This window comes from Watersipora subatra, chromosome 6 (genome assembly GCF_963576615.1).
Source record: "Watersipora subatra chromosome 6, tzWatSuba1.1, whole genome shotgun sequence".
Lineage (NCBI taxonomy): Eukaryota > Metazoa > Bryozoa > Gymnolaemata > Cheilostomatida > Watersiporidae > Watersipora > Watersipora subatra.
The window spans coordinates 11,072,146-11,095,414 of NC_088713.1; the positions used below are offsets into that span (position 1 = coordinate 11,072,146).

At 32.4% G+C, this 23,269-nt stretch overlaps 1 protein-coding gene across 1 annotated transcript in view; it reads right to left on the reverse strand.

Annotated features, from left to right (window-relative positions):
• Positions 1–23,269, reverse strand: part of LOC137398029 (leucine-rich repeat protein lrrA-like) — a 60,636-nt gene that overhangs the window by 19,091 nt on the left and 18,276 nt on the right. The window contains exons 8-9 of the mRNA XM_068084129.1: positions 21,639–21,779; positions 12,009–12,151 (exon numbers count right to left, since the gene is read on the reverse strand). Of these exons, the coding sequence (XP_067940230.1) occupies positions 12,009–12,151; positions 21,639–21,779 (284 nt within the window). The remainder of the gene's footprint in view (positions 1–12,008; positions 12,152–21,638; positions 21,780–23,269) is intronic.

Below are 23,269 nucleotides of genomic sequence, written 5' to 3' on the forward strand. Positions count from 1 at the left end.
TACTAATAAACACCTTCTACTAATATACAGCATTAAAATGATGTTTAATTAACAATAAAAGACTGAGAGGACCACTCTCACAGGCAACATAAACCACACTGTTTCTTTTGCTGCACATACACCAAGTGTTTCATGGACCACACACATAGGGCAGATAATTTTTATCACAACATTCACATTTGCCACACCTGTCAGGCATGTCACTAATGTTATTTTAAAATAAATTTATTTTACAAGTCGACTAAATTCATACTGATACAATTTGTAAAGTGGAACCTGATTGTCAGCATTATTTCTATCGGGTTGAGTGGTGAATTAGCTAAAACATTCATATTGAACATATTGAGCTCAGTACAAAACAAGATAAACAAGCGACCCTGACACAGACAAAAAAACTCTGTCCCTAGCGGTGCGGACCGTATATAATTACAAATAAAATAAATATCCATGCTGGTAAGAAGTATAGATAATATGTTAAACATAAGCTCCTACCCAGTGATTTCTACTTTTTACTTCACACAACAAACTGGCAATATGCTGACTATTCAAAATATATATGATATCTTACCTAATCAGTTTACAGTTTGTACTAAAACATTGATAAGATTGCTGTGAACAACAGAATAAAACTGATTAAAAAACGATTTCATCAAATATATGTTTTTCCAAGAAAGTCATATTTTATTTGTCAAGTTCCTCATCAATTCGAAAATAGAAATTTATGCAGTGTGATTTTTGCTGGAGAAGACTTGCACAACTCCTGGCACAGCACTCTTGTTATTGTTGGATAGTAATCTATTGCCTAGACACAGTAAGTTGTATTAATTAATCTTAATTTGTTTACTTTTTAGTGTTTATGGAGTGTCATACATGGCATGTGGGTTGTGTGGTCTCTCTGTGGCGTGTGGCAATTGGCATGCGGGGATATGTGGTCTGTCTGCATCTGTGACACGTGGCATGTGTGATCTGTGGTCTGGAGTGTGGAATGTGTGGTCTGATGTTTTGGGTGTGTGATAGTCCGCGTAAATGCTATGAGCCTCCATGTTTTTTGGCCAATTTTAATCCGACTTTACGTGCATATGGTTGATGTTTTTGCCAGGTTTTGAAAATTGTTCAGCTCCAAAACTCGGTCTCATTTCTGAGAACTAGTTTTTTTAAATACCCAACTGTAGACTATCAGATTAAAAATGAATTTTATCCGGGCATCGTCTTACGCCTTATATCTTACGACTAATGATTTTTGTTAAATATTGGGGTAAATTTGCTCCTTTGCTGAGAGTGGATACATCTTACCTTTAAAACTGCTACTAACATTTTTTCACATAGAAAAAGCAAAGCTTTAATTACTAAGGCTACTAGCAAAACTACAAAGATAGCTGATTTTACCTGACTGTGTTAGAAATCTTGAGCTAAACAAGCCTTGGCTGACGGCAGTGATGAACTAGCAGCAAGGCTTTACAACTCATGTCTATCATCCTAAGTTGAGTGAGTGTTTGTGTTTTTGTCAATGTCGGTCTCATCAAGGTGGATTCAGCAAATGTGGGTGTCCTCAACATGCTTTGGCAAACATAGGCATCTACATGGGTTTTACAATCAATATATAAACATAAAGCATTTCAAAAAGGTAAAGAAGAGAGTATAGTGTGCATGCTAGTCATTTTAGTGGATGTGTTTGTATATGTGGAATCTAGTTGATCTTAATGATCGACGGTTCCAGATTTTAGTTCAATCAATGACAGATTCACTTTTAATTGTACATCCAAGTGCATGCAATAAAAAGTCTCCAATCAGAAGTCAATTATACTCTCAATCATGTTACCATAACAAGAGGACAACTCCAACATATAAAAATATGCATAAATCATACTAGAAGAAGTTTACTGAACATTAAAGAAGACGTAGTGTATTTAATAGAACACCAAGACGCCACTAATCAAACTTCAATTTTACTATGAACAAACCACATGATGAGGAAAGGGCTTATTAAAACTTATAAAAATTGAGTGACTGCTTGTGTTATGAAACAAGTTCAGAATTGTTCATAATTAGCCATTGTGAAAATGAGACCTGAACAGATGAGTGAGAAAAGTTTAGTCAATGAAAAAGTTGCAGTTCATTAAAATAGAAATCATTAAACTACACAAAGCTGTGGTTTTCTATACTGATTTGCTTACAAAACTGGAAAGCTCCAAACAAAAAACTCAGGAATGAGAAATAATTCGGAAATTGATGCAGTTCACATTACAAAACCATATTTTATTTTTAGCAAGCTGAAGATAACTGATCTACTCAAAACCATGGTTAGAAAGTGTCCTACCAGCATTCATTTCAAAATTGAGATATGCTGGAGAGAATTTAAACTGTAAAATATTTTGTGACAAGTCAAAGAGCCTATGTCATAATACATGATTTAGAGAAATGAGGTGCTTCAAATCTACCAGCCTGTAATATAGAAAATGACTCACACTAGCCGTGTTATTATAACTTCAGTAATAAAAATTTTAAATAATCAATATCCATGATAGCATATCTGATTACAAGCTAACAGAGAAAAGTGTTGAAGAGACCATTTTAGGAAATGCAAAGTAATGCAACTATTAAAGAACCCAAAAACAACTCATATATGAAATTATGGCTGAATTTAACTGAAACTTTGCATAGTTTCAAAATATGTTGAACAAATTGAAAATCTTGTTTTTCATAAACTGCTCATAGCAGCTCGCAAATGTTGCTCATTCAGCCCAAAAGCCTTCATAGCGTGTCATCTTAATACCATGGTTCACCATTTTCAGTATCGAAAAGTTAACCATCCTAATAGCAACTCATTTTTAATCCATTAATATTAGTTGTTTAGATTTGCTGAAGAAAACTACGCATGCCTGTTTTCTGTATATTTGAATAATTGATTTCGTTTTCCTATTCACTTACTAAATCACACTAGTTACTCCTTTTATTCCTACTTACTATTTCCTAGTTACTACTTTACTTCCTACTTATAAAAGCGGCTAAAATTTCTATGCACAGCATTTGGCATTTGCTGACAATATGCCACAAGACATGTTATTTTATTGATGCAAATTGTTGAAAATGTTTACTCACACCAACCTTAAAAATGGATGTCATCAAAAGGGGATTTTATCAGCTTTTAACAGACCGTAATTGTATCTTTCTACTATTTGCAAGTCTTTTTGATGTTTCAGGTGATCTGACTGCAAGGACATCTTAAGATTAAAATCATAGGACTTGTTCCTGTTTGAGTTGCTTGGATCAAGCGACAGTGCAATTATGATGCATATTATGTGTACATTTGCTAAACAAATGCAGGTGTAGAGGTGCTGAGTGGTGCGACTTGAAGGCAAAGCTGTATATTATAGCATTAGCTACAGCAATGATAGCAACTGTCAATTTGCACACATTTTTCTTTTCCACATTTTAAGGGACATCAAGTTTTGTTCATTTCAGTTTTGAAACATATTGACAGCCTAAAGGCCTCAAATTTCAAAAGTAACTGTAAATGGTAAAAACCAAATGACACTTTTTGTTAAAACCTGCTAAAAGTTTGTGCAAGCTCACTTTTAAGTAGCGATGTCAAAGAAGTAAGGAACCCGTTAAATTTTAAAATTTGATTGAAATCATTAAAAACTTCCGCCGTGTGGTTGTACATGATTTATTATGTTTAATGACTGTTGAATTGCCATGTTCTTAATGTTCTTAAAATCACCAATGCTATTATTTCTTGTTAAATCTATTTGTAAGTGTTTTTATGTCAATGGTGTGCTGTGCTACTGCGCACAAAAAAGTGCAGTTGTTTAACAAAAAAAATTATTTCAAAATTCATGAGACAGAGTGAAATAAGTTTTACATTTGGCTTGCTAATCTTTTAAAACACTCTCTTGCTGGTGCACTATTTAGTGATTTTGCATGTTATTTCTGTTGGTATGGATATTTGCAGAAAGATAGTATTTTAGTTAACAACCATCATTTTTACATTGAAATACCTTGCTCAACTGAACTCAATGAAAACCGCAAAAAATGAAAATGAATCCCCGCCATAAATCATAGTTTTTAAACAAAAGAATAATGATAACTCAAATATTCAGACAAAATAGATACATTAAAACCAAAACCTGATGAAAAATTGAAATATCAAACAAGAATCATACAAACACACAATCAATGTTTTGCTAAATGGCACAAACAATTAATTTAAAAAAACATGGTAATGATGCATAAAATGGATCATAACGCAAGTTTAACATTTATCGTAATTCAATACAGATTTCAAAACATAAATAAATAAGCTTTAAAACAGAGGATTCTTGACATTGCCTATTTTTACCAATAACTAAATTTACCTCATAACAGCAAGGGAATGATAATTTTGTCTAACTCTTTAGGTAACTTTTTTATGATAATACAAATTATTTTTAAAAAAAAATTTCAGGGTAATTCCGATCTTGTTCATCAATATCTAAACATAACATGAAATGTGACAAAGTCAACTGAGCACACCTCAGTGACCGATATAGTGTAAACATATGGTACGATTTATTTGATATATGAAAACTTATTTTTTCGGGAAAATCAAAAACTTCATTTTCTTGCATTGACAATTTGTGGAGTGGCCTGCTGCATATTCTAGTAAAAAAAGTATTTACTGGATTTCCATGCTTCAAATTAATTTAGATTGAACATCTACCAACAAATTTTCCCTATCGTTTCAATGATTCAACTGTGACCACCGACTTACTCCTCAAAACAGAGTTTCTTTAAAAGACTCGCCTACAGTTGGCAGTCACTTTTCAATTTATGCTTAGCACTCTTTTTGCATTAACTCAGTAAGGACAACTAATATTTTTTGTTTATTTCTATTATTGCTGCCTTTTGTATTAAAAACAATAACATAAGATACTACACACTTCACTATGATTATTTCGAAGGTCGCATGAATGATACTGTACTTTCTATACTAAACTATATGATTCTAGAAACTGGTCAGCACCAGTACAGCAAAAATATGTATAAATCAGGTTCAGTTATGTAATGAATAACAAAGATAACAAAGAGGTAAAATAAAAAAAAATACAACAATTATCTTCCTTGTTGTAAAATGAACCCTTTTTTAGAAATGGTGGGTAGAGTATACCCACATGGTAGTGTGATGAAATGCCCTGAATTTTTTCCTATTTGATTGTTGAGGTTAAGAAGGATTCTATAATAAAGATTCTAATTATCAACTAAAATCGACCTACAGTGAAAGTTTCTCTGTCACCCAATATTAGTATCACTGCGAATGTCGAGAAGCAAAATATCTTCAGTTCATTTCTGATTTTTTTCTTTTTTATGATTCAGAGTGGTGAAACTCTCAACCCGCAAAAAGTGTATTGAGGGAATTTTTCTGCTGTGCAACTGTCTTTTCCACTACAACAGAAGCAGTTTTCGCTAAATGGCCTTTTTAACACCACCAACACTCCTTCTGTGATTCAAACTACTGAGCTACAAATGGTATGCCAGCGGACTAACCACCAAATGAAAGCTGTTGTACTACAAGTATTTGCTTAGCTTGTTACTGTCATGTTTGTTGATCAAATTAACTTGCCATGTAATAGCCGTGAGGTGCTACCCTCATAGATTGAAACACAAAATTCATATGTATTGCCTGAACCTTTGCAAATACCTGATAGTAAAATGTGTTCAAGTGTCAGAGTGCAAGTACTGATAAAAAGTGACTAAGTGTGCATGTCCAAGAACATGTAACTTGCAAAGTACTGGTTCTATGAGCACTGCTATACGCTGCTGGGGCTAACAGTATAACCAATTACTTGTAACCTGCAGAATGTTGGCTCTACACGCTCTCTTATAAGTTGCTGAGGCTAACAGTATTACAAAAAACATGTAACCTGCAGAGTGTTGCTATATGAGAACTTTTATGAGTTGCAGGGGCTAACAGTATAACCAAGAACTTGTAACATGCAGAATTTTTGCTCTATGAGCACTATTGTTAGTTGCTAGAGCTAACAGTTTCACCAATAACTTGTAACCTGTGAATGATGGCTCTATGAGCCATTAAAATTTTTATAAGTTTCTAGGGCTAATAGTATAACCAAGAACTGGTATACCTGCAGAGTGTTGGCGCTTTGAGCCCTTTTGGACCAACTTTTTGTAGATGTGAAGAACCCTTATTTTAACTAAAAATTTTATTCAGAATTGAAATCTTTATCAACTTAATCCATAGCTATGAATTGTTGTTTCTCTTTATTATCATTTTACTGCTCTGTTTACCAGATGAGTTGTTCCACACATTACTTCAGTATATGAGCTAAAAATATTTTAGGCAACACTTTGTGCCTTGATGCAGAAACAAAACATGTATCTAAAATGTTTATAATTTTGCGGCAATATTTTACCTAGTGTAATAATCACAACCTTCTGTACCTTAAAATTGTTGTCAATAATTTCCAAGACGTTATATGTCGTTACCCAAAATAGGCAAGCTAAGTTTCTATACACATTTGTAAAAGCTTATTTATGTTTTCGTTGATGAAAACAGCATTGTACTGTTGGTTTTAAAGCTTTTCTTATTTATGGACTTGACGAAATCACTTTTCAGCTAAAGGTGATACGCAAATAAGTTGATGAGCTTTACTTGGATGGTACCAAACATTATGCATGCGAATTTGGGTTGAAATATGAAATGGCATGGACACGGTGCTTCTTTGGGGCTGTTGATTAAAAATCAGGTTTGTCTGATCACACACTTAGTACTTTATTACAAACAAATTACAGATGATATAACTTGCAGTCATCACTTGTACCAAACACACTTATAGCCGTTAGGAAAAACAGTTAGAAACTAATAATTTTTGAACACCAAAATTAATCATGAGTAACTAAGCAGTATAGGTAGATGTATAGATAGCGCAGACTATAGATTATTATAGAACAATTATATCAAAGATATCATAATGCTGTACCATTACTACTACAGGCCTCCTTTGAGTAAGATGTTATCAGCACTCGGCATAAAAATGTTCAGTCTCCAGGAGCGACAGCCTTTTTGTCTTTCCCTCACCTCTTCCAATCAATTACTTCTCTATCAGCTGAGTTAGAAAGTACTTGTTCTTACTTCTGTTCTAAAACCAAAAAAATCAGAAAAAATTGTTACAGCCTGTGTTATGAATTAATGTAAGTAATTGTTATAAATGACAATGTAAAAAAATCATTGATGGCCATTAATATAGCGATGAACCATTAACTTAACTCAGTGCGTATCACAATCCCCCAGGTGGTGCCATAAAGAATGTGGGTATGACCGAGTTTAACATGATGTGCTTTCGATAAGCTTCATACAAAATGTTAGAGATTAGTGAGTAGTTAACTAATTAGCTTCTGGTGACTGCTCTTAAAGAAAAGCAAACGATCATCCAGCAGCTTTATGTCAATAAAAGCTCATGCTGAGCTGAGCTTCACTTTGCAAAAACATTGTTATGCCTAATATTGTTCTTTGACATGATCAGCTCTGTCAGCCTCATTATAGCAACCAAAGCTTCAAACTTTAAATCAATAAAAAATTTTATTGTATCAATTGATTAATACAGCTAGTTAGATTGATAACTTTTTTAATATCAATTTAAATCTTGAAAGCTATGATAATGATGAGTAAATACTACAAGTCTATTGTAATAGTAACAAATCTGATACAAATAAATCCTACCTTGTTACTCAAATTATTAAAGAAGTAGACTGCAAAAAGTATATGAGTTTGCTCTGCAATACATTTATAGTTTTTTTATGCATTAGCAGTAGCTGCTGACATGTTCTTGACACTAATTAACTATAGCTTAAAATCGTTGTCAAATACCTACCGGTTCAAAGGTTACAACAACTTATATGCACCACTTCTGAATATCAGGTTTCAGGAATGTCAAAAGTTCTGAAATAGTTTTTCATATGACATGTAATAGTCACTGTTATCACACATTATTGTACTACTACCTGATAGATAACTTCTTTTTGCTAGTGGGTTGTTTATGATTTATTTGTGAATGCTAAAAATTCTGAACATTGTAGATTATTTGACTGACTATAAACACTGAAACCAACTTTGCACCAGGATTATTTGATACTTCAAAGCTTCACTCCATCCACAAAATGACAGAATAAATCAACAATCCTTCACAACGGAGATTGGCAAAGACCATATCAGTTGTCAGGAAACTTTTGTTTGCAGAGTTTTTTTAATTTGTCACATATCTATCACTGTAAGACAGTTGTTGTGACAGTAAACATTTATAACTTTTAAATAAATATGTTAATTAGGTGGTAGAATGGATGAAAAACAAATTTAAGGCAAAACACAATGAGCCATATTTTCTATAAATGAATACATATATCTAAAAGTATAGGTGTAAATCTATATTAATATGATTTATTCATATATATATCCTAATGTTAGTCTGTCATCTTTCATTCACTTGTCGTCCTTCTTTCTAGTTATAGCAATACAGTTTTAGCCACAAAAAAATCCTTCGTAGTGGATTTGAACTCAATAGATTCAAATCAAAAATCTACTAACAAGTGTGTTGAATCACAAAGCTTATCTGATCGTATCACACCTAATTCTCTTATGATATACTGTATCTAAAATTTGTGAATGCTTAAGATAATTAATTAATGAATTAAAACATTGTAGCCGCGAGTTTTGATGCACCTCTTATTTAAATATGTTTGTTTTACAAAGTAGAACAGGATTTTTTTTTCTTGCCACTCAAAAAGAAAAAAAATTTCTTACATTCTTTGCCCCATAATTCAAACAAAAATTTCATGAAATTGAAATTTGTCAGTAACGAGCTGATTATATTAAAATAACTAAGATGCCAATGTGCTGTTCACCAAAATATCTCTAACAACGGCTTAACGAGATACGAGGCTGTTCTCTCTCTCTCTCTCTCTTTTCATTCAGCTGTATTCTGTTATAGTTGGAACAAAACAATAAACAGGTAGGTGATCAAATTTTAACCGATGAAAAAATTGAAGTTATTTTTAGTAAAATATATCTGCATACAAAAAAAGGTTTGCGTATGCGTTACTAAGCTAAATTTATTTTGATTAAATTCAGAGTTTATATCTACCAAAGATAATACACTATTCTGTGACTTATTTTTGCTATACACAGTTTTCATATGAGTTTTTGATATTTTTTACCAGATAATGTTTGCATTGGACAATAGCTATAGATTCCTATACCACTTTATACAACAATCTTACCTTACGATGCTAACACGGAAACAAGTTAGAATCGTATGGCAAGTGTCTATTGTATTACCTTCAGTGTTGGTTTCTTTAAAGTTTTATAATAGCTAATTGTTTACCGCTTCTTATTTTTCTAATATTTAATTTAAAGTGATTTGTTTCAGATTCAAACACGCTGTTACACTCCTACTTTTAGTTTTTTTTTCAAAGGTTCGATCACTAAATCTGTAGCAGGTAAATACTTTTCAAGTAGAGTTCTGTATTTTCTAAAGTAAGAATTTCCTCTCCATTCTCACTCAGTTTCTAGACAGACAAAGTACCAAACAAAGACATTCCAATGTCTCATTTTCACATTTGTACTAGCAAGGAGAAAAACCCGTATAATGTTCAAAGTTTTGATAGATAGCTTCTGCTGCAGCAGTAACTTATTTTCACACACACTTCTAAGCAATAATTGGTACAATTAATTTTACATATTAGTGATTGTTATTTTTTTTTAGTTTGTATCAATTATATCATCATCAAATTATTGTCATTGTAATCACAGCAAACAGACTTTATTGATTCATTATTTGCTAATTATTTCCCATTTCTATTTCAACCCCTTTACTGCTCTTTAATATTTTTTTAATTTGTTTCAACCATACAAATGACTTTTTGTGATATGAACTTTTAAAGATGCAATTGCTTAAAATTACTCCATTTTTCCTTGTATTTTATTGGGCTGCACAAAACAATTTTGTTATAGTTTGAAGTTTGACAGATTTAATGGTAACTGTTGTTATGTGTTAAAAATAATTTATGTGGCAAGACTTTTTATTACCCGGCTAATGCCGGGAATTCAGTTAATATTAATATATATGTCAATATATTTATGCATGCGTGTAAATATAATTATGTAAATATAATTATGTAAATACATGTATATACATGTATATTTATATATGCATGTACACATAATCATGTGTGAGCACTTGTTTGTGTGTGTCAATGTGTGTGGGGGTGTTTTTGGCAATGTATGTGTGTATGCATGTGCTTAAGCAAGGTGAATTTATACCACCCCTAATCCTTCTAACTTAAAAACAATCACATCAATGTCTACATCGGGTTGTCCACTAACGTTTTTAGCAGACTTTGTTAGTTCAACATGCTTCCTGGCATTGGGGGAGGGCGGGGTACATTTTCTTGTAAAGAGTTTTGAAAACATGAAAACAATTTGTTGCCCTGTTTGGATTGTATATATGTGCAGTCTAGGTAGTACATATTTACAGACTTGTAACAAAGGTGTGCTACAGTTCAGATTTGTATACCAATTGGCCCAAATACAATACCAAAAGTTCCATCTACCTCACAAAATGATGGGGTGGTTAACACTTTAGGCCTTAAGTGCATATCTGCCATTACTGTTGTTAAACCGTAATAAACTAACTGATATCTAACTATTCTATCTGTTATCATGATATTTATGTTCTAAGCTTTACGCTAAAACCTCATTTGTCAAGTAATTATATCAAAATATTATTGTAACGATATCCTCAATTAGCAACAAACTTCCAGAATTGTATTACTGTTATCTGATGAGTGAGTCCTTGACATGGTACCTGTGATTGAATTCACAAGCTGTCTGATGCTTAACCCTATGGCTGGAAAAATGATTTAAATGTCGTTTACCGGTTGCGTCGGGAAACAACATTTATGTCTCTTTCAGTAGACGTTTATAAAGCTGTCGCCTAGTAACGTTAAACAAAGGATATGAACAATAGTAAGTTTTAAATATCATCAACAAGATATCGGTCAATTGTTTACAATAAGAAACGATTATCTGAGAGGCGTTGCTTTGCGATAAAAGCTAAACAAATCGCGCCTCCTTGGAAAAGAATAAAAGTTGGAAAAACCAGTCAACATCGGCTCGACTTTCAAAACAGTAAAATAAAAGATTATTTGATCCTGCGATCGTTAGTGATTTTTTGTCTGATAAGAATAAAAATAATTCAGATGATAGAAGTGATGTAACTTTTTTGGAATTTTAATATGCTTGGTAAATGTATATACAGAGAAAATGATCGTTATGGTGGTTCACACGGCTGCGTTATAGCGATTGACTCTACCGAAAAAAAAATGCTTCCAAGCATTTTAAACAGGGACAATTGCACATGGTTGTATTTTTAGTAGTAAATATATAAATGAATTTTTCTGTACAAAATGATTTGTCCATAGAAATAAATTTAAGATTTGAGCCATGCATGTTTATAAAATATTGATTTTATTGACTTTTCGAAAATAAATTACACAAGTTACGGTTGTTTTGGGGGCTTTATACTCGGTTAAAGGGTTAACCAGCAAGGATTATAAACTCAAAGTTGTCACCAAAACCAAACCTGGAGACAAATACCTACATGTGATTAGCAACTACCATAAAAATGTACTAGTTTGCTGTTGAGTACAAGTCTTATCAAACATTGTTAAATCTGTTTCTTCTTGTAAGCCAGCAATTTTCTGAGTTACTATTTCAAATGAACACCCAAGCAAATTAGCAAACCTTTAACCACTGTTTTAACCACGCCAAACTGCCTATTCTATTTTAGCACCCATAAATAACATATACTAAGAATCAGTAAACATTCAAGTAAATTCTCTTTTTGCAAGGTGGTCAATCTCAAATACTTGCTAAAATAGCCATTTCTATGATCATGCCATAAAAATAGCATGATAGAAAATATGTAGTTTGCCGTTGTAGTTTGTAGTTTGAGAAATACCTTTGGTGGATAGCTCCTGGGAAAGGTCAGTATCAGCAATGTCCACGTAGGGATGTTGTGGCAAACTTCTGAGTACTGAAGGAAACTTTTCAAACTTGTTACCTTTGAGCAGAAGTGTTTTCAGTTTCCCCAGTTTCTCAAAACTACAAATAAGTAATTCATATGTGTACATACACGTACATCTATATATATTTTTCTCAAAGTCCGAGTGTCGTATGTTATATCTTCGTCGGAAATCCGACTATAGATCTTAAAATCTTGGAATAGATATTATGTACCAACAAGGATTCGATCTCACACCAAGCCGGTCACAGGTATTACATCTAGCCCACTGGACTATAGAAGTCGAAGTTGCTGGCCAACCAATATAAGGCTTTATATGCGAGCTATACCTAACTGCTTTACGTTTGACGCGGGTCATAGCATAACGACACGAAAAGCTGTTCGCTCACATTATTAAACTGTCTAATGGCTCTAATAGCAAAACTCTCGCTACTTCTCATTGTTTATAAAACAAAAAACTTTGCTCACGATGTGTAGTTTGAAAGTTAGAATGGCAAATGTTGTTATACGTTAAATACAAATCAATTTTCTGTCCAAGTACTCTTCGATTACACGGGCAACGCCGGGTGGCACAGCTAGTATATATATATATATATATATATATATATATATATATATATATATATATATATGTATATATATAAATATATATAAATATATATATATATATATATATATATATATATATATATATATATATATATATATATATATATATATATATATATATATATATATATATATATATATATATATATATATATATATGGGTCATGATCTCAAGTACCATGATTAAGTTCGGTGTATGAAATTGGAGGTTAGCTACACTAACAGAAGGAGAAACTTTAACAGTTCCTTTGCAAAAAGAATTTGATTATACAGAATTTGATTATGTAACTTAATTACAGCAGATTTTATGGTCCATAAATCAAATTCACGTTCACCATTACTGCAAAAGCATAGTTTTGTGAAAACTGGTATTAAATTTTGAGAAATGAAAACCGATGCACAAATTTGTTTACATTGCCAAACGTCATAGCAACAAATATCAAGAAGTTGTGATATTTATAAAAAGTTCTGTATGTATATCTAAAAACGGTGCTGAATTAAAAAGTTTAAACATATATTTGCTAGCTGTTATAGAAATAGCCCTATATTTATCACAAATTGCGTTGCTTATTCTCAGCTTTGCAGATATTAAAACCAGTATGGTAGTATTACGATTTTGGGCACAGCCTTAGTATCATCAATAAAACCTATACAAAAATAATAACTGTAACATATTACACACCCTTGGACACTTCATATTTCGATCTTGCAAATTTGAATAATTACTCTTATAATTAAACAGTATAAAATCTTATAAAATCAAATAATTGTTTTTATAATGAAATATTATAATAATCTCACAAGATATGTTAGAAAATATCATTGCGATTCCATTTATTTTCACTGCTTTCAACATCAGTTGGATTACCAAAGCATAGCAATGGTTTTAAGATTTTTTTAAAGTTGGAAACTTCTATTGGCTAAAATGCTTTCAGGTTCAAAAAGAGCACTTATTGATTGGTCCGGATGCAAATGTTGCAAAAGTCGTTACCAATTTTATAACTTCAGTTAGTGAAGCTTCAAAGTCGGATAGCTCAAAATTGAGATTTGCGACATAACCATGGTTTCTAAGATCACAACCCATATAAATAAAAAACAAACATACATGTTTCTTTTAGTTTTTAGTCTTTACGAACTGTAACAAGAAAAATGTAGAGGAGCAGAAGAATATAAAATAGTAACCTGGGTTTTCATTTTTGTCAAAATACATCTTTTTGGTCAAGGTTGACATATAAAATATATATATATATATATATTTATACGTACTAAGTGAATGCCCAGTGTGGCCGAGGAGAAAAACAGTTTTTTGAACAGAACATTTATTTTTGTTTACCATTTACGAAGCTAACTTTTAAACTTTTTATCGTGAGAAAAGTGTTATTGTGCAACGCTAACAAATTAAGAAAAAAATTAGGCACCTGTAAAAATTTTCAAATCATTTTCAAACAAGTGTTACTTTAAATTAGGTACCATGAAATAAGTTTTTGGTTTAATTAATTATCAGTACCAAAAAAACTGGAAATGTGTTCAATTAGAAAAATGAAATATATAACAAATAATGATTGAATAAAGTCTGTATCATCATTAAAAAATGTTATAAAACAATATGTTGACTTTAATAACTATAGTTACTGTAACAACTATAATACAAACATACCAAATTATAGTAACTATAGTAACTAGCAAAGGCGTTAATGCGTTTTGTGGTTACATCTGGAAAATATTATAACATTACGATGTACTATGTGCAGGGTTCTTACCTTTAAAACATACATGTAACATAATCACTGAGTCAAACTTAAATGGAATTAGCTCAATAAAAACAAACTCGAAAAAAAGTTTTAGAATGCAATTTACTGAACTTCAAACTATTAACTTAAACTTTATCTCCCATCTGTTTGCGAAATCATTTTACTATAACAGAAAAAGCTGAACTCATATAGCACCAAAATGTTACATCACCATTTTTGCTATTTAATCGAAATCGGTACAACAACTGTAACATCTCAATTTTGAGAATAGTTTTGGTTGATTTCAGAAAAGAAGTTGTATAAGTATCACAGAAAAAAATCTTGCCCTAGTTTGGCAAGGACAAAAATGCATGAAGTTTCGTAAATTAGTGACAAAAAATTATAGCAGGGCCATCGTAATCCAAAGAAAAATGAATCAATTAATACGTCATTTAGGGTGTGCAATCAAAAAAAGAGGGTTTTCAATATATGATAAGAGCAATATAATTCTAAGGACTTTGTATTAGAGTAGTTAAGTGTATGGTTAAAAACTTGCAGATGCAATCTACATGAGTTCAAATCTAGCATAAGTCAAGTTCTTCAATACTTTAATAGCTATAGCTAGTTAGATGGAAAGACACCGAGATATATATATATATATATTTGAAAAATTATTGCGAAAAAAGTAAACTTTTAGTATTTGCGCTACAGATTTTTTTCGTGCGAAGCACTCATCAGTCGCGATTGTACTTATATGAAAAGCTTTACCGAATGTGCCAAAATATCAGAAATGGGCTCGCTGTGTTAATCATGTAATTTAGTGCTAAGTGTAACCGGGAAGATAACTCCTAGCATGTCTGCAATTAGATGTCAATTCATTTCTTTTTTTAATGTGCCTAAGTGTGGTTTGCATATTATGAAGTATTTTTCTAGTAAACATACTTTACATCATTTTGTTCTGTTTGTATATGGTTGTTCTTGAGCTAATATTTTCCATGTTATGTTGTATGTTGAGTTGCTGTCTTTCAACTTCCAAATGTGTTTGCTCAATTCTGTGTGGTGTTGTTTGTTTTTGTGGATAAACAAGGCTTTATGTTTGCTGTATCTAGTTTTAAATTCGGTTGAGCAAAGCCCTATGTAGGTCGCTACGCGGTTGTTTGTATGGTTGCTCACTGTTGCTTGATATATCACATTTTTGGCTCTGCATTTTCCTTCCAAAGGGCAGCTGTTCTCTTGTCTGCAGTTGCAACTTTTTTCATTGTCTTCTCTTTGTAGTGTGTTGGTTTTATTAAGAGTTTTGTTGCTCGCATCAATGATTGTTTTCATGTTTGGCATTACTGAATACCCTAGGACACTCATGTATTCGCGGCATCTAACTTCCGCGTTTTCGCGGTGTCATCTTCTCGCGAAAATTTAATGAGCGCAACCAAACTATCATAATGAACGAGCGAAAACGCAAAGTTAAATAGCTTTGTTCATTGATATCCACAATAAAATCGTCATATTAGAAATGCAGGCAACTTTCGTCTGTGGTTGGGATCAATGGGAAATTTCTGGTAAACTCATTATAGCTAATACACCGACTGCGCAGCATGGCAAAGCAAATTAAGATTATATCAGTTTAGTCACCGAATTTGTAACTGATGAGGATGAAAGTCTGGTAGGTGAAGTAATAAAATTGAAGAATGATTATTGTAGTGATGAATTTTTTTACCAACCAAAAACAATATCAACCCTCATCAGGTTCAACCACATTATCTCTTTCACTGCCAACCATGTACAAATTCGTTACCGGCCTAGTGCCAGCCATTTTACCGAAATTGCCAATATTGCTTCATGATATGTATACAGTAATTTTTCAAGTTCTACTTTAATTATCTGTATAATCACCAAAATCTAAATTGGCTATTATGTCATCAAAAACTAATTACCTGTTTTATGACTCGCACGGGGTAGTTAATAAACTCACAGAAAAATGTTCGTTCTTAGATTAGAAATTCTCAAACAAAAGTTTAAAATTGCCTCGTTGTTTTAGACTGATTTTATAGAGAAATCTTTGGACAACACAGTCAATTTCATAAAACTCTTAAAGACCGTGGGTTATGTGGTCAACAAATAATAAAACCAGGTTACCACGCAATTGCTGAGCAAGTCCAAAAATGCATTTATGGCAGTGGCCCCTAGAAAACGCATAAATGCGTTTATGGCAGCGTAAGGGTTATACAGTTTCGGTTGTGAAGTTGGTTGTTACCTATCTATTTTTTTCTTCTTGGCAGTCGAGTGTAAAAGTCACGGCGGGAGGGACCTAGGCGTCATTGATAGTCTAAGAAACAAATGGCAGCAAGTGATCAAATTGAATTGTCAATCTCACCCACACATTTCAACCTGTGGTTGACAACTACGAACTAGTCCCAAATTGAATTTTTTTTTTATTAGCCAACTGGACCTGAGGAATGTAATCTGTTTTTTCCACTGCATTTAATTTCACATCACTATATTTTCGCACTCATCAGAGCCGCGAAATTAAGTTGCAGCAAAATTTGACTCTGTGTGCTACTCACGAAACTAAATACTAGCGAAAGATAAGCGTCTTAGGGTAGCCCAGTTTTAAGGTTTGTCTATTAAATATTGCTTGTAGTGGGTGTTTCTTTGGGAAGCATGTCGTAACTATGCTGAAGAATTTTTGTCCGATATTGGTTGAAACATTGGCGCTGAATGGTGGGTTGTGCCATGTGATTTTTCTTTGTCTGTTACGTCTTTTAAATATTTTCATGTTGGTTTCATATTGTAGTTTGCTGTTGTATTCACTATTGTGAAGTGCTTCTTGGTATGGTTGCACTGCACTGTTAAGTTGTTTTTCATTTGATGAGAGTGCGTTTAATCATTTGTTTATGTTGTCTGGTAAGTTTTTCAATATGGAAGGTGGATGGTTGCTTTTTTTGTGCACATATAGTATTCTGTTACCTGGTTTTTGGAAAGGCTTGAAGCTGCCATCTTGTAAATTTAAAGTTACGTCAACAAAGTTTACTGATTGTTTGTTCGGCTCAATAGTAATTTTCAAGTTGTTGTATTGTCTCAATTCGTTTCTCAAGTCCTAATTTGTGCGTTATTTCTTTGTCTTTTGATGTAATTTGCTTTACTGCTGTCTTGTCAGCTTTTTTGTAGGTTTTAGTCACATTATTTTGCAAAATTTTGCTGTATTCATCATTTTCAAGTCTGTAAAAATTGGTTGTTTTGTCAGCTTTGACAAGTATTTTATTGTTTGCTTGTATTGTCTTAGTGTCTTGAAGCAGTCTTCGTTAAAGCTCGTTGTTATATGGCTTGAATTTGATGTTTTGTATCATTTCTGTTATCTTACTTTCAAAATCTGACATGTCTTTTATAAAAGGTGGCAGTTGCTTTGTTTTGAATCCATAGGTTTCTTTTTGTTCTGAATGCTGATTTGGGTTTAAGTAAAAATGTGCTTTCCATCTCATTCGGTGAGTTAACTTCTCGGTCATTTCTATTAATCTTTGTAAGAAACTTGATTTTTTTGGTATTGATATATTTTTCATAGAGTAACCAAAATTTACTTTTTCCATTTTTAGCTTTTGGGAGAGTGCTCAACACCGTAGTAATTCTCAACAAAATAAAGTTGAAAATCGAAAATATATTGCCGACGTGAAAAACGTCAGTGGAGTAAATCTATATTAACTAAAAGCAAGTGCAAAAGCATATAAAAAGAGAACTCTACACTAAAAACCTAAAAGATAATTCGTGGAGTATGAAATATTTGAAAAAGTATTGCGAAAAAAATAAACTTTTAGTATTTGCGCTACAAATTTGTTTCGTTCGAAGCACTTATCAGACGCGATTGTACTAAAATGAAAAGCTTTACCGAATGTGCCAAAATATCAGAAATGGGCTCGCTGTGTTAATCATGTAATTTAGTGCTAAGTGTAACCGAGAAGATAACTCCTAGCATGTCTGCAATTAGATGTCAATTCATTTCTTTTATTTAATGTTCCTAAGTGTGGTTTGCATATCATGAAGTATTTTTCTAGTAAACATAATTTACATCGTTTTGTTTTGTTTGTTTATGGTTGTGCTTGAGCTAATATTTTCCATGTTATGTTGTATGTTGAGTTGCTGTCTTTCAACTTCCAAATGTGCTTGCTCAATGCAGTCAAAAGACAAAGAAATAGCGCACAAATTAGGACTTGAGAAAAGAATTGAGACAATAGCAGAGAAACAGCCATTCATAACGTTAAAAGATCACAAAGATAGTTTCACAAACCACCCCACGTGTAGACTAATCAATCCAACAAAATATGAAATAGGAAAAATAAGCAAAACTCTGCTCACAAGTATCAATAAAAAAGTGACAAGAGAAACTAATGTAAAATTATGGCGAAGTACGGGTGACGTACTGAATTGGTTTAGAGAAATAAAGAAAAAGCAACAGCAAGCATTTATTACTATTGGCGTTTGTGAATTTTACTCTTCAATAACAGAGGCACTATTAAAAAAAGCATTAGATTTTGCAAGCAACATAACAGATATCCCAGAAAATGAAAAGGCAACCATACCACATGCAAAAAGATCGCTTGTATTTCACAACGACGTGGAAGAAGAAGAACTCTAATAAATTGTTTGACGTGACTATGGGTAGCTACGACGAAGTGGAGACTTGTGAATTAGTAGGGACTTACTGACTCAAATAGCCAAATAATTGACTTGCAGCATTGGACTATACAGAGACGACGGACTTCCGGTTTGCTAGGGTTTACCTCAAGCTATAGAGAAAACAAAAAAACTAATATGCAACATATTTAATAAAAACCATATGAAAATTACTATTGAGGCGAACAAACAATCAGTAAACTTTCTTGACATAACTTTAAATCTACAAGATGGCAGCTTTAAGCCTTTCCAAAAACCAGGTAACACAATACTATATGTGCACAAACAAAGCAACCATCTACCTTCCATATTGAAAAAATTGCCAGGCAACATAAACAAAAGATTAAACACACTCTCATCAAATGAAGAACAATTTAACAGCGCAGTGCAACCATACCAAGAAGCACTCCACAAGAGTGAATACAACAGCAAACTACAATATGAAACCAACGTGAAAAAATATAAAAAACGTAACAGACAAAGAAAAATCACATGTTACAACCAACCATTCAGCGCCAATGTTTCAACCAATCTCGGACAAAAATTCTTCAGCATAGTTATGACATGCTTCCCAAAGAAACACCTACTCCAAGCAATATTTAATAGACAAACCTTAAAACTGAGCTACTCGGTAATGCCAAACATGAAAACAATCATTGATGCAAGCAACAAAACCCTTAATAAAACCAGTACACTACAAAGAGAAGCCGACGAAAAAAGTTGCAACTGCAGACAAAAGAACAACTGCCCTTTGGAAGAAAAATGCAGAGCCAAAAATGTGATATATCAAGCAACAGTGAGCAACCATACAAACAACCACGTAGCGACCTATATAGGACTTTGCTCAACCAAATTTAAAACTAGATACAGCAACCATAAAGCCTCGTTTAACCACAAAAACAAACAGCTCCACACCGAATTGAGCAAGCACATTTGGAAGTTGAAAGACAGCAACTCAACATACAACATAACATGGAAGGTATTAGCTCAAGCACAACCATATGCAAACAAAACAAAACTATGTAAATTATGTTTACTAGAAAAATACTTCATAATATGCAAACCACACTTAGGCACATTAAAAAAAAGAAATGAATTGACATCTAATTGCAGACATGCTAGGAGTTATCTTCTCGGTTACACTTAGCACTAAATTACATGATTAACACAGCGAGCCCATTTCTGATATTTGGACACATTCAGTAAAGCTTTTCATTTTAGTACAATCACGTCTGCTGAGTGCTTCGCACGAACCAAATTTGTAGCGCAAATACTAAAAGTTTACTTTTTTTGCATTAATTTTTCAAATATTTCATACTCCACTAATTATCTTTTAGGTTTTTAGTGTAGATTTCTCTTTTTATATGCTTTTGCATTTGCTTTTAGGTAATATATATATATATATATATATGTATATATATCAATGTTCATATATACATATGTACGTATATACAGTATATGCGTGTATGTATACGCTAATTTATACGCATACATATATATATATATATATATATAAATATATATATATATATATATATACATACATATACATATCTATTATAGTTGAAAAAGTATATATAACCTGCAAAATGTATTAAATTTCAAACATACATATGTTCTAAATTTAATGTCTAGCTGAAAGCCAACATTGATGGATTGGCAAAACTCTTTGCGTAACACTAACTTATCATTCAGCAAATGTTATATTTTGTCTCATTTAAGTTTTAACTTTTGTTTGACATCAAATGGTCATACTAGCCTTAATTAGAAAAGTCATTCACTTTTAGTGGGCTAAATATCGCTAAGAAGGTGTTCATTATTTAAAAAGTGTTTGATAGTATCATAGTATTACGTCTTTGATACGTAAAGGTTAAAGCCAATAGTACAAACACGAGTAAAAATTCCTTTTTGCGCACCGTCGCTGACTTTGGCTAGTGACATAGAGTTCTAACATAAAGTTGATAGCTTTGATCTCGGCTTACATTTGACTCTACCTTGTGGAGTGTTTAATGAGCAAATTTAGAAACCTCTCTAACATTTAACAAACATTAAGAAAAATTCAGTGGTTTACAAACTATACACAACAAAGTTTAAAGCATTATAGGCTTTCCCGAAAAAAAACTAAAAAACACAAGTGGCTGATTTTTAAAACTGGTTATGTTATTTTTTAAACAAATTTCATGAGATATGCTTTTGTTAGTGTTTATAAAGTTTGGTTCAGAGTAAAATTATTGTTACAAAAGACCAGTTTTTATAAATCCGACAACTGAACACCACTTTGATTCGAGCGCCATCTCTATTTGAGTGCCATTATGTGAGAAGGTTTAAAAAATAGAGCAATAACACTACACAACGTTTTCAGCATGATTATAAAATAATACAAATTTAATGGATAAATAAAGAGTAATGATATGGTGAACATTTTTTAGAGTTTATGATTGGTTCATTGCTGTAAATTCGCTATGAATTGAAACTGGTAAAACACAATTAGTGTTCAATTTTCTCGAAACCACCAGAGTACCACAAGAACACTTTTTAAAACCTATGTGTTTGTATACAAACATACCTTAACGGAAGGTTTGTCAGACCACAATAACTCATGTTGAGCTTTTCCAACAACACCAGGGGGTCCATGTCATCAAGAGAATACTGACCTAGTTCATTGCAACTGAGATCCAACTCTTTCAGTTTAGTCAATGAAGCAAATCTGTAAATAACGTTTTAAGTAACTGATATTGCTAACAATTTTCTATCAGGGTTAAAACAAATTTTGTAAATATAATAGTGACTTATAAAACCTACAAGTGTATCACCCTTATCAACAAATGTGCACAAATATGGACCTATTTATTGGATAATTTATTTAAAAAGTGGCAAGTTTTAATCGACCGGTAAAAGGTTATATAAATTTATATCAAGGCAAAATTGGGAAAAACTTGCTTTAATAGAACAATATTTTTCATCACATTCAACTAAAATTAAAACAGTTCGATTCATAAAATAATAACACATTTTGTTTTAGACAGAACCTCAAACTATTTATCATACAAACTTTATTTGAAAATTAACTGAAGAAACTGGAACCAAATTAAATATTTTATGCTATTCAAATACTGCTTAAAATGTTTTAAAGTAACTATTGTTAAAAGTTTGAGGAATTATATGGCAACCGATAATTATCAAGTTTGTTTAAAATAAAAAGTAATATTTATTAAATATTATTAAAACTGGCATCAAAATTATTTGCACCGGAAAATCAAAAATATGAAGATTACATACAGGAATTATAAAAAAAGTTTACATAGTCAAGCAGAATCTACAAAACTCAAATGATTCTCAACTCAGAACTCAAACTCTAACACTTATTCAACGAGTGCAAATCAAGAATCAATACAAGCGGTATCAAAACATGATACTATGAGCTATTGCGTTGTCGTAGCCTTAAAAGTTGAGAACACTTTGAATTGTCTATACTAAAGTATTTACAGGGTTTTGCAGTTGGCAACTGTCTCAAATGTTTACGATTATCCTCTATTTTCAGGGATAACTATGATCATGGCTTGGGAGATATATAAAATGTTTACTTCAACATTCTTAGGTTGGGGACCGCTGACCCTGTGTCCACGCAAACTTTTGAATCGTTTTGGGTTAGCTCAGTTCAGGCTGAACCGCTGGATTTCCAAAAAAAAAATACTTCTGAATGGCTTGAAATGGGTTACAGCCAAGCCAGTATATAAAGATACTAGCAAAATGCACCAGACAGAACATTTTTGCGCCATCTGTATATTTTGTACAACTACATTTTGCTATCCGCAAAATACACATATATTGATCTTAATAACAGGCTTGATGTTGCACGAGCTTCGGCATGTGCATCCTCTTAAGATGTATCTTCAGCTCCTTCCCACTGGTGGCAGCAGTGGTATCTGCTTTTGATCCTTAGCTCCATGCAAAATACCCCTTTTTAATGAATTTCTCTATACTACCTTAAACGTGGCACTAGAAAAAAAAACTAGATTAACCACAACAATTTTGCCTGAACACCTACAAGAAGAAAATTATTTGAAGGAATTTACCAAGGAAGAAATTATTTGAAGTTGGCAGCTTAGCAGCTTAACATAAAGTTTCTGAAAAACAGCAGCGCAAACCCAACATTTGACACAAATTGGTATGCCTTAAATTGGCATTTCAGCATCC